The sequence below is a fragment of the Dicentrarchus labrax genome, unplaced genomic scaffold, assembly GCF_905237075.1.
Source record: "Dicentrarchus labrax unplaced genomic scaffold, dlabrax2021, whole genome shotgun sequence".
NCBI classification, from domain to species: Eukaryota; Metazoa; Chordata; class Actinopteri; family Moronidae; genus Dicentrarchus; species Dicentrarchus labrax.
The window spans coordinates 8,471,608-8,484,380 of NW_026136712.1; the positions used below are offsets into that span (position 1 = coordinate 8,471,608).

Below are 12,773 nucleotides of genomic sequence, written 5' to 3' on the forward strand. Positions count from 1 at the left end.
GCATTTAGCCGGCAGTTGTATCCGATGCACACTGAAGCTACCGGTGCACTCGCATCGCAAACGTCTGTCTCGGACCACCAATTAAAATCGGTGAATCTCTCCATCCCTATCATTTACTGCAAGTCCTTCTAGACGTCAGGTCTTTGGCAGGAAAATATGTTTTAACTAATTATTTAATAATAATAATAAACCTTAACTGAAACTAACCAAGACGACAGTGCAGCAGTTCTTACTGACTCTACATCAACTTCAGTTTCACATATAAAACCTATAAAAAATCTTGTTTAATAATTCTTTCCAATGCAAGCAGAAGTCTTATTCTCTGGATTCCTCTTGTAGAGCTGTATTTTAAGCCATTACTATGTAAACTTTACTGATGACACTGAAGTGCTGTCAATCCTCTGCATTGACTCTGACAGTGTATTGTTGGTGATTTCAACATTCATGTTGTCCACCCCCAGGACAGCAGCACTAAAGAACTTAAGTGTTGTATTCTGGATGACTATAGACTGACTCTTAACATTCCTGCTGTCGTGGTGACTGATGTTGTTCCATCTGATCATCAAAAGAAAAAATCCTCTGGGCAACTTGAATATCTGTAATAAATTTCATGGCCATCCATCTAGTCTGCACACTAGATAATGCTCACACACACCCTTGTTGGGCAAGTTACTAAAAAAAATTGAATTTATTACTGTTACGTGTCATTGTACTTTTTCTATCCTTTTCCCTATGTGTCTGTTATGTCTCTGTGTTTGAGGTGCAGTCCTGAGTGATGATTAAGGGGAACCTGCATGAAGCTGTGGGCGTGGCCTATAAAAGCGGATCCATTCTCCGCCCTCTCTCTCTCTCAACTCCCTGGCACAAGATCACAGCCTTTGTTTGTGTTGCTCTTCCTTTGTCTTTTTGTTAATAAATGTATTCCTTTGCATCATACCAATATCGTGTCTCTTAAATGTGTTGTAGCTTTGAGCCGGTCGTAACATAATGGGGGCTCGTCTAAAGTTTAGTTTGGAGTAGTTGAGTTTGTTTTTTTGTTCCCCTAGACCCATGTTTTCCATTTTTGTTTGTCAGTTAGGAGGTCCATGCTTGTGTTGCCACATGAGGTAGGGGTTTTCTGAGAGCTTGCCTGGTTAAAGTCAGCTGGCGGGTGTTGGTGTGACCAGCACCACTTTATTGTTTTGGAGCGGTAACCCTGGGGTGGCCCCCGGTGTGTCCAGGAAAGCCGACGAAGACTAGTTGAGTCCTAGTAAGTTAGAGTTAACAGTCTTAGATAGAGAAGGAACCAGGTAAGCTCTAGAGTAGGTTAGTTAAGAACGCTAACTTCTATGCTAGAGATAGCATGTGGTGACATGTGCTGGCCTTTGTTTTTCACACACACTGTGTAGGGTGAGTGTGAGGAGTTAGAGCAATTTTGTTTCTTTTTGTGTGGCAGATTTTGTCAAATGCTAGGCTGTTGTGGTGGTCTTGTCCTGTGACCCTAATGCTCATGCATGTATGTGTGGGTTTTGTTTGTTTAGTCACATGTTTTTTTTTGCAGGATTTACACTTGTGATCCACTTTCTTCTCAGTAGAGAAGAGCAGTTGATTTTGGTGCATGAGTGGTGTTGTTGTATGTATCACTCATGTAAGAGTGGCAGTAGTAATACTATTTCTATACTGTGTGGCAAGAAATAATTGTGGAATAACTGTTAGGGTTCAGCCTAGTGTGTGCTTTGTAAGTTCTGAGCGCTTACTTCTGGCTTTGTGTAGTCCGACGGTGACATTAGCTGCGCTTTGTGTTATATTACGCTTTGGTTCTGTGTGGTAGGGTTATTTTTTTTGTTGCACTGGGTTGGGCCTCTCAGTGGTACTTTATCTTTGCGTAAAGTTATTGTGGCAATTTCATTATGGAGTTCGACCTAGAAAGATTTAGAGAAGTTCCTACAACAGAGCAGCTTTCTCATTGCAACAAGGCACCGCTCATGTCCATTGCGGAGCATTACAGCATTGAAACTGCATCAACTTCTCTTAAGTCACCCTGTTAAGGTGTCTGCTAGTAAGACGGAGGCTGCGCAGTTGCAAACTCGGGATGTTCAATCTGTACGTTTGCAAGAGTTGGAGTTGGAGTTTAAAATCAAACAGCTAGAAATTGATTGATAATTATTACTCTTTAAAACATTTTATTACTTTAGTTATTACTCCATGCCAACAGTAATTACTTACACTAGAGTTCTGCTATTACCCACAAAATTAATAATTTTGTCTTTTTCTTCCCAAATTTGAGACTTACGATGATTAAAGTCAACTTTAAATCAAAGTAATGGAATATTTCCAGCTGCTGAATATGAATGCCCTCTCTTGGCATAATTTAAATTCTAAAATTACAAATGGATTGATGTCATTGACACCACTAAGGTAAAGGAAGTCTCCGGTAAAAAAAAGGCACCGTAGAGAAATGCCAGACTGGTAGAAAATTAATAAAAGAGCGTGTCGCAAAGACGCAGGTGGGTGAAAAAGAAATCCAGGTTCATTATATGAAGAGAGACATCTATAAAGAGAGACTTCGCATTTTTAATTAGAAAGTAGAAATGCAAGGTAGGTCTTCTGTGACATTATTGCTTTTCCTTTACCTTATTTTCTACTGTTGACCTGCTGACAAACCTGAAGTCATGCAATGAATTTTCCTCATTCTTTACTGATAAAACTCATTAGACAGACAAGTTTTTCAGTTCCTCCATATCCGGTATAGATTCTGTATTGCCTTTGCCCACTTATAACTAATGCAATTAGCATGACACAATTTGGTCCTATCAACTACAAAGCCTGGGTAAAAATTGCTTTGATATTCTCCCTGCAGGCATCTTCAAAAATGTTTTTAACTGCACGGCATCAGATCTTCGGCAAAGTCAACACTTTCCTCCTCAAGATTTCCCACAGGCCCTAAAAAAACACAGCTATTAAGTCACTTTTAAAAAGTATAATGTAGTCAACTCTTGAATTAACAATTACAGGCCCCTATTAAACATCCCATTTTCTATGTAAAATCATTGCACACCTTCCGTTGAACAAAGAAAGCGGTTTCGATGTTTTCCCATCAGGATTTTGACCACAGCCCTGAGACTGCTCTTGTTAATTTATTGGATGACATCCACTTGAACTAATTTAACAATTTTGTTTTGGGGCCCAAAGAAAAATAGTTAGTTGAATTTCAAGAGCTATATTAAGATAATTATTAAATCAGCCTACTATTATGTTATGACTACATCAAGAATTAAAGGACTTATGTCTCAGCAGGAGGCTCGACCACTGTAATGCTGTCTTTACAGGTCTCAGGTCTTGAAGATCTAAAACTCAATTTATGACAGCTTTTGGCAGACAGCCACAACACTGATGCATGTGCAAAGCGAAATTTTGTCATTGAAAGGCATTTGTAATAATGTGAGTGCACTTATAAACAACAAAATAGGTCTAGTGTTTGTAGACATCTTAATGCAGAAATGTTACATATTATAGCTTTAAAACCTATTTAAATGTCTTTTTGGACAGTCTTTTTATATTGCCTTGTGTTTCTTTTCTTAATGCCCTTTCTGTCTTATGTAAAGCACTTTGAATTGCCTTGTTGTTGAAAGGTGCTATACAAATAAATTTGTATTGCCCAGACTCCAGCATGAAATAATGTGAGTCAACCAAACAAAAGTGGATTTTAGTCCTCAGGCATTATACAGTACTGCAGAAGATTTGTGTTGTGAAATTACTTTCTCTATTCCAGCAGTAGGAATGGGAGACTAACTCGTGGAGCATGTAATTTAACTGCCTCAGCTGTCATTACTTTGAGTTTGAAAACTTTGATGAACCTTGGATGAAAAGTGAAGTACTTCATAGAGGTCTTTGCTTTTTAAACTGGCTGCTTCACCTACAGTATGTCTTATACGTTTCTTCAGATGCTCACTCACGGCTAACAACATGGAGCCAAAAATATCTGACTTGCCAAACTGGGTCTTGCCACCATGTTATGATAACTCCTTGGATTCCATTAGGAACCAAAACACTCAGGCCAACATAAAATAAGCTCCTTTTTGTGTCTCTGGTGATTTACTAGCCTCACATCTAAAATGTTAACATCTCCCTCATGCCATCAGGCCTCTCATGTACGCTCAAAAGCAGGTGACCTGAGTCCCCCACATGTACTTGAAGTGCGCACTTGTATGAGAAAAACACTGAGGAAAAACATCAGTATTGTGGATTTTACACCCTGGCAGCTGATGAAAGTATTGCAGAGTGTCTTTTATGTGTGTGTAGTGTGTTTTCCACTTATGTATGTGTGTATATATTTGTACATGTGTGCGCACTGGGGAGCACTGCGACAGCGCTTTGGATCAATAAACAGGAACTAGCTTTCATCTGTCGCAGTAGAAAAGATCTCCTACAGGAACGGAGCAGAGAGCAAAGGCCACGTCACTGACCTCCAGTCTGTCCATGGAGCTGCCATCTTAGGAGGACATTTTTTGCAGTATCAACCATTTGCTTGCAATTCCTAAAATGAGCCTTCATGTTCTTTCAAAGAAATGGCAGGGATGACGATTTTTTTTACAAATCATGACAATTTTGCAGCAGTAAAGTAAGGGACTAGACCTCAATTTTAGAGCAGAACAGCTCTAAATGTGTATGCGCCCTGGTGTGTGTGTGTGTGTGTGTGTGTGTGTGTGTGTTTGTGAACGAATTACTATCCTGTAAGCAGTCGGCCCCACATTCAATCTCTGCTGTTGGGTCCAATAACAGCCATTTGTTTGACTGTAGAGTCCTCGAGCAAGCAATCCCCACCTGCTCACCCCCCTCCGGCTGCGCTGGAGTCAGCTAATCTCTAATTTAACACAGAGAGAGTGGAAAAATATGAATACAATATGTGATGTGTGAGCTGGATCTACTCGAAGATGAGCGTGTTGATGTTTTTATGTCAAAATGCCACGTCTTCATCAGCAGTCTCGTGGTTTGGCGTGTTTTGCATTGTCGTTTGTTCTGAAAAGTTGATGATACATCTCATCCAGATTTGTGTCTGTATTGACCGACAAAAGTTTAGACAGACTAAACTTGATGGATACATGTCAGAATCATCATCATCCGTTTAGTGAACAGAATCGAGGAGGCGTATTTGGGAGCCAGACATGTTTCTGCTTTCTGAAGAGGCTACACACAAACTGTGTCACATGAATACTAAAACAAACTCAGACAGAAAGCCACACTCCTGTTTTTCCGAATTTGATCAGCGTACATCCCAAGAAAATGGATTGATTGGGATTCATCCTGAGGGGTGTTTCATTTAAAGATGGCACAGAAAAGTAGGGCTCATTTTTAGAGATGTTCTGATACGAGTTTTCACCTTCTCTTTTCAAACTCTCGATTTGGATAAGGAAAAACACAGAAACATTGTAACACATTACATGGCAAAAAAGGGAAGAAACCTCAGGAAGAGCAACAGAGGAGGGATCCCTCTCCCAGGATAGACATGCAATAGATACTGTGTACAGATTAGACCTCCAGAAAACAACAGTATCAGGAAGACAAGAAACAAACACAGAGGGAGAGAGACAAGAAGACAGACTGAATCTCCTGGAGGACCAAGATCCAAATGGGAGAGAAAATGAGGATAGGGTAGGGGAAGTTCGGCCCCAGCAGTGACCAGCTCTTACATTCCAGTGGTTCAGACTTGTTGTGTTAGTAGGCAACGCTTGTGCAGTACTGAAAAAGTAAGTGTGGTTATAGCCTATTATGTCTTTCATAAATTAAATATAAGTATCCAGGAATCTATAATTTCTCACAAAAAAGAAAGAAAAAAACCTCTGCGCGAACTGGGTGTGAATAGAAATGGTCGGATGTGATGAATGGGATTTAAAGAGACAGCAAATGGTAAAAATGTTGTTTACCATGAGGCTACAGCAATGTGTCAAAGTGTGACTTCCCGGTTAAATAAAAAGGACGCTCCTTTTATTTCCAGAACTGAGACTCATGGTCTTTCCATTCATCAAGTTTTCTTCAGTATCAAAGTAAACCAGTGATAGCTGTCTGTACATTCATGGGTACCACTAAAAAGCTTGGTATATGATATACTTTTTAATGGTGCCAATTTGCCAATAATGTTACAAATACAGACAAAAAAAAATAGGGATGAAGTTGTACAAATAACTCACTGAATCTATGGCAACACTATTGTTCCCGTTGATCTACTAAAGCATTATGGGAACTGTACGTTTTAGGGTGCATCCACAGTATCAGATTTTCACTTTCACTTTAGACTGAAAAAGATTTTAGCTTATGATTTTACACATGCAATAAGTGCAAAAATGTGATAACTAAGTAAAGCACCTGAAAACCAGCTCAAACCTGATTTACAGTGAGTCTAGGAAAACAAGTACTCTTTCTTTTGTCAAACACCTCTCAATATGAAGCATGACAGGGCAACAGGTCGATAAACATAAGCATTTTAAATGCAGTTAAATGTAACTTTATGGGTGCTGGGGTGACAGTTCAAAAAGGCTTCCAGACAATGTGAGTTAAATTTAAATCAAGTGCATAAAAATTAGTTTGCCAGCTTTCTAAGTCGTAAGAATGACTAACACAACATAATAAACACAATAACACCCTGCAATCATTAGATAAAAATCAACATTTATTATAAAAAATAACTGTCAGACATATTGTTTGGTATGGTCATTCACTAGAATTCAACACAGGAACAAGTCAAAGCGTGTGATGTTCCCCAATTCATAGAGCAAATGTGCTCTAAATCAAATTCACACACACACACACACAAAAAGATAAAGAACAATGTGATTGAGCTCAGCTACCATGAGGATATAAAAATAGATAAGGACATAAGGTTCCTTCTCAAACAGGAAATGAAGGAGATGGACTGAGTCGTCTTTCACACATTACGCTCATTATCCATTCCTCTCAGACACCCCCTCCTCCCTCCATCACATGCTGACTTTTTGGAAAAGAGACAGGATCCGTCGGTGTGAAATGAGGTCAGCGATTGCGTCGCTGATGGAAAATCACCTACAGTACCCACCAGACCACGGACGGACACACACACAGACAGGGAGTACATGCACTTTCTCTCTAACACTCAGACACACAGATGTGTTGCTAGAGGGTTGCCATGACAACTCTCTTAAATTCCCAGTCGGTCAGGGCGAGTGTGAGAGTCTGAGTGTGTGAGTGTGTGTGTGTGTGTGTGTGTGTGTGTGTGTGTGTGTGGAAAGTGTAATCGAGTAGAGTCATTTAGGGCTCACAGAGAAAGTCATTTTGTTGCAGTAATGTCCATTTTAAAGACAATTTCAGGACTGTGAGCTCCCAAATAAGCCTGCAGCTAGTAGGCTGTGACACTGTGAGGTTATTTCAGCTATGACTAAACAGTCAGGAAATACTGTGCTCCTCCCATTAATCACCAACACTTTATTCATTTTATGCACTGAGCACTTCTGTGTGAGTTCACAGCAAGGATCCCAAGCAGATTAAACCGATTAGGTGTGATTTAAATGTGAAGTGTTGCATCATAAATTTTGATTTAAACTGATCCAATGATGAAATATTCTCATCACAAAAACATTACCGTGAGGGAAACCCAGTCAGTTTGATCTACGCTTTCATAAACAAGTAACTAGAAGAAACCAAATGGATATTGCAACATGCACCCCTTAGTAATTTATCTGTATTGGAGTAATGTAGGAGTAATAGATTTGGGCACAAATAAGCTCTGCAATACTAAGCTCTGCAATACTAATTACCTCTTTATATAATAGTTTTCCTTGTTAGTGGCGGGGTCCGACATTCATGCGCTGGCTTCGAATTCCCTCCACACGCACAGGAGATTCACATGAAATCATGTATGTAATTAAGCGTCACTGTTTACTCTCCTTGCTCTGTATCAAAGCTGCTAATGCGAACCAAACATTTCCTACTGCTGCCGCGTTACGTTAAAAGTGTATAACTGGCTTTTATTGGTAAGTAGTTACAGGAAAGGCAGTGGAAATTACCATGGAGGTTAGTGCCGACACTCTTCATCAAAAATGCTACAAAACAAGACAACAATCATTTACAATTACAGTGAATCAGTTTTAGTTCTTAAGGATTCTAACTTTAAAATCAGTTTGTCAAAAACAAGATTGTCTTTTGCTATAATTAATATGGATTAAGTATAATCTCTCAACATATATTCAAACACATATGTAAAACAGTATACTAGCTAGGCAGTAAAAAACGCTTCTCAGAACAGTCATCTTTTGCCTGTAGGGGCAGTGTAAAGGGCTATAAACAGACAACTCAAAGTCTGATCAGAGGTCAGCAGTTAGCTCCACATCTTCCAGGGGACAACAATGTACCACGTTGAACATAAAACAAAAACACACACAATATAGTGATTTGAATAGCTTGCATAGGATGGCCAACAAGTCATTAGACTGCAACAACAGCGAACTAGAAATAGCTATTTAGCAACACTAAAGGAGGATTCCACCCTTTTATCCTCACACACTGTTAGATAGCATAAACCTGTGTCTTTTTGTGCAGTCCTGTAGTCATTTTAGGATAAAGAACTGGACCTTAGTGGTTTCCTACATTTCCCATGATGCTTTTCAACAGCCTAAAGAACATTCCTTGTGAAATTATCACACAAGCCCTGTACCTATCAAGAACACGCTTACCTACAGAAACAGGAAGAAAACTGTAGCACCAAGCTACTAAATGCACAGTGAAACCACATCAATTATTTTGAGCTACTTTGAATGAGGTTTCAGTGTTTGAGGTGGAATCTTCCTTTACCATTACAGTTTGTATACATTTAAAGTTACACCGACAACATTTGCCTTTACCATAGCGTAACTCTTAACATTTACACTGGACAGACAGACCGAGTGTCAGCCTCCTTCTGATACAGGAGGACTGTGCAGTAAAGGTTGTGCTTCCCCACAAAAGAACCACTAGTTTTAGAACACACTGAACGATGTTTGTGCGCCCCTTTTAGGGCAGAGATGCTCCTAGGAAAACATTCAGAAGAGAGAGAAAATAAACTCAATTCAATTTTATCATAAGTAGCCCCTGATCCGATCCAAGTCCATTTAATATTGAGTATCTGTACCGATCCGATACATGCCCATTGCACACTTTGAGTACATTAAAATGATTCAAATCAATCCGATATAGCTCTGCATTGCATTAGCAAAAAAAATGCCTGCATCGAAGCTTAATGTTTTTTTTTATACAATGAAGTATAAAATAACAAACCCTCTGTAATCTTCTTGTTCTTGTCGCTGTCTGGAGGGAGTTTCTCTCTCCAGTGTTTGGTGCTTCAGTGCAGCTTTTACCTGAGTTACCTGAATGAACTGCATTTTGCTGAGGGTTTATTTCCGTCGTCTCTACACCTTTTACCCGGATTACATTCATAAGTTACTCTTATTGGTTTTTTGTTCGCAGGACTTCTGTTGCACCTGCAGTGGCGTGTTGAGTGTGCTTGTGTCGGATATCTACCGCTCTCTCACACAGAGCAGGGGAAGAGAAACAGCAACAAAGAGCTGAAGATACCAATCAGTTAAGAAATGCCTTGATCGGCGCCGATACCAATCGTTGAGATCGGATCAGGACATTCCTAATAATAATATTCTGTACACTTTATAATGTGTGGTTGGCAGGTAAATGCATCTTTGTTGGTTTAAGAAGTTGTGTCTAAGAATAGGGGCTCAAAACTGTATAAATAAAAAAATACATTTCCCTGATTTTCCCTCCATTGGCCCTCAGGCCTGCAGGAGCTTCCTGAGTTCCTCGTCCATGCCTCGCGCTCTCAGCTGCTCCAGGCTGTAGTAGCGATGGATGACATCGTCGGCAGTCACTACCACCACCCTCACGCCGTGGGTGTCCTCGCCGAGTTGGCAACCGATGGCCGAGCTCACCACCATGTCCAGGCCGCCGTGGCAACCGCCGGCGTTTCGGTGATAATGGCCGGAAAAGACCGCTTTCACCCCTGTGGGGATGAGAGAGGTGTTAGAGTGCTGAATTTGGTCCGTCACTAAAGAAACTACAGAAATCCAAGCATTGTGTTTTTTGTGGCCTGCTGGCATCACTGATCTAAACTGGGATGTTACTATGAATAGGCATCATCCTCTTTAGAGTGTCATCTAATTCACATCACGTCTGACCCTTCTGTCCCTCATGTATCCCAAATAAAGGTGCAGTGCTTACAATTATTAACACATCATAGCACAAAAAGACTGAAATATGTCAACAGTCAGTATCAGCTTCACATAACTTACTTTTCAGCCCCTATAGTGTGTTTTTAAACAAGAACCTGCTGCTCAGTTTCTTGGTTTCTGAATATATTTACTTATACAGTAGCTCACTTAGCATACACGTATGTCAGCAGTGTACTCTTATAATGTAAAATTGATTAATTCCCTATATATTACCATCTATCGGAACTGGTAAAAGAGAAAGGAAAGGAAAGATAAAGCAGGGAAGTGAAAGAAAGAAAGAAAGAAAGAAAGAAAGAGAACATACTCAGGAGCTTTCCACTTGTAGCATATTTTGTAAACCTGGGGAACTTTCATTAAGGGAGCCACGATTTTCAATTTATTTTCAATTACAAACGACATCATTAATAGAACGGTGAGGGTGAAGCTCGGCCCTACGGCAGTGATGCTGTGTCACTACAGTTGAAATGACTGCACACTTAAAATGGCACGCCAGAGCAGGCATCACTTTGAATGAGAGCTGCAAAATGAGGTGGTTTTGCTGTGTGAGGGTAGTATTTGTCTGACTGATGTGTGAATTTATTTATTTAGTTTTGCAAGAACCAATTTGAATTTCTGTTAAGTTGCTGTCATTTTGGTGCCAATTTTCCATTCAACAAGGGGTTGACCTAAGGTTAGGATTTGGATTAAAGAAAAAGATTTGATTTGTGGGCTTTGTTGGGGTAAGGTGATGGTGGTCAGGTGTTTTATACTCCAAGATTCAAGAGTGATACATGTGTGTTTCCTAATGTCTACCTGTGTGGTGCATGTTCAAATATGTAGGTGAGGAGATTTAATTTTAAAACGAGTTTATTGCAGGCTGTTGGCAGAGAAAATAAGCTGCTCTATTTTCTAACAGCGTTTCGTTTCCATGGAGGGAAGTCTCGCTGCTTGCTGCCTCGTCTCCAGAGAGACACCCAGCCGGAAAAAAAATAATAATGAAAACTGGCAACAAATGAGGATAAATCGCAGGATGTGCATGAGAAAGACACCGGTCTGTCCCAGAAATCTGCACAACAAAGACAAGGAGGAGCCGTCTGAAAAACCTCTTATGTATCCACTGCTGATACTACTTCGATGTTAGCACCGTGAAATTGCCCTGAATCATCAAGTCCGCCACTCCGCATAATGGAACAGCAGCAGCATACAAATGTGACCTAAATTTATATTAATATTGAGAGTTATGTGAGGACAGCGGTTGCACATGCTGGACCATTTAATAATTAATCTGCCATAGATGGAAATTGATGATTTAGGCCTGTATGTGTGTATGCTTGGGCTAAATTCATATACAATCAAAACCTGCAGCAGCACTAGGTGAAGACCACCCTTCAGTGACTTGTGAGTGGGCTGCAGCTATATCATTATGGGCCACACATTTCAATCTGTATATATGTGTGTGTGGCCAGGAATAATAGCCTCGCATATAACCTTGCCACTGCTGGTAACCTGGCCAGGGGTCAACACTGTCTAGTCGCGAATGTGTACACAGTGTCTGAAATTAACTTTTTGACTCACCGGCAAAGGTTGGTAGATGAAAAAAATACACCGTCCAAGCATATCTTTTAAAAATGAATAGCCTTTTGTGTCAGATATATATTAGTTTCAGTACATTTCATTGCGATAATACAGTCAACTAGGAGCGCCTTATGACAGCCAGTTTCATGGCACTGTTAAGATGTGCAAGTGAGTGACACCAAAATGTGGACTCCCAGCATAGTTTTTTTTTATTATTATTTTGGTACAAACATTTACCCGGCAGTGTAACAGGGAGATTTACTCGCCAAACGGAGGGTGTTAATTTTGGATCCTGTTTGCACATGTGTTTTTGTGTCCGTGTGTCCTTGATATTGTTTCTAGATGAGGGCCAAAAGGTCAGAATTGCCCTCCATGCCTCTAGGCCAAAGCCTGTGCTCATTATTCTCTATGCCCGTGTGTATTGGCGCGTGTGTGTGTGTGTGTGTTTTCTGTGGTGTACTCCTTCTATGCTGACAGACACAAGTGTTCTTATCCGTCCTTCGAGGAATCACACAGCTCGCCTAGAATTATTCAGACCCCTCGAATGAAAACAAAGCGAAGCAGCAACAAAAGTGTGAAGCAGGGAAAATGTCTGATGTGATCACCTGATGACTCAGTTAGCAACGCCGATTGTGAAAATGTTAGATTTGTTACAGTATCCACATGAGGGCTGCGAATTCTTTGTCACCTCAGAGAGATGAGGTTGTGGGAGGAAGACGCTAAGACAGCAATAGTAATAAAGTGATAGACAGGAATTAATCCCGTAATAATAATGACAAAAAAACCTTTTTGAAGTTGAAATGTTTTTTCTGAACTTCCTCTAAAACTCCCAAAGATGCCATGATTAATCATGCCGCAATATAAAAATGTGTGGGAGTGTGTAAGTATGCATATGTATACATGTGTCAGTGTGTCTGGGTTCTGTAGCTATGTCTCTGATGAATATCCCACACACTGAGCTTCCCCCATATGTATGTGACATATTTGTGATGCACT

General features: G+C 40.2%; 1 protein-coding gene across 1 annotated transcript in view; it reads right to left on the bottom strand.

Moving 5' to 3' along the window:
* Window positions 1-6,625: 6,625 nt before the first annotated feature.
* Window positions 6,626-12,773, bottom strand: part of cpped1 (calcineurin-like phosphoesterase domain containing 1) — a 32,986-nt gene continuing 26,838 nt past the window's right edge. Inside the window, exon 6 of the mRNA XM_051418231.1 lies at window positions 6,626-9,994. Coding sequence (XP_051274191.1) covers window positions 9,768-9,994 — 227 coding nt within the window. The 3' untranslated portion in view covers window positions 6,626-9,767. The remainder of the gene's footprint in view (window positions 9,995-12,773) is intronic.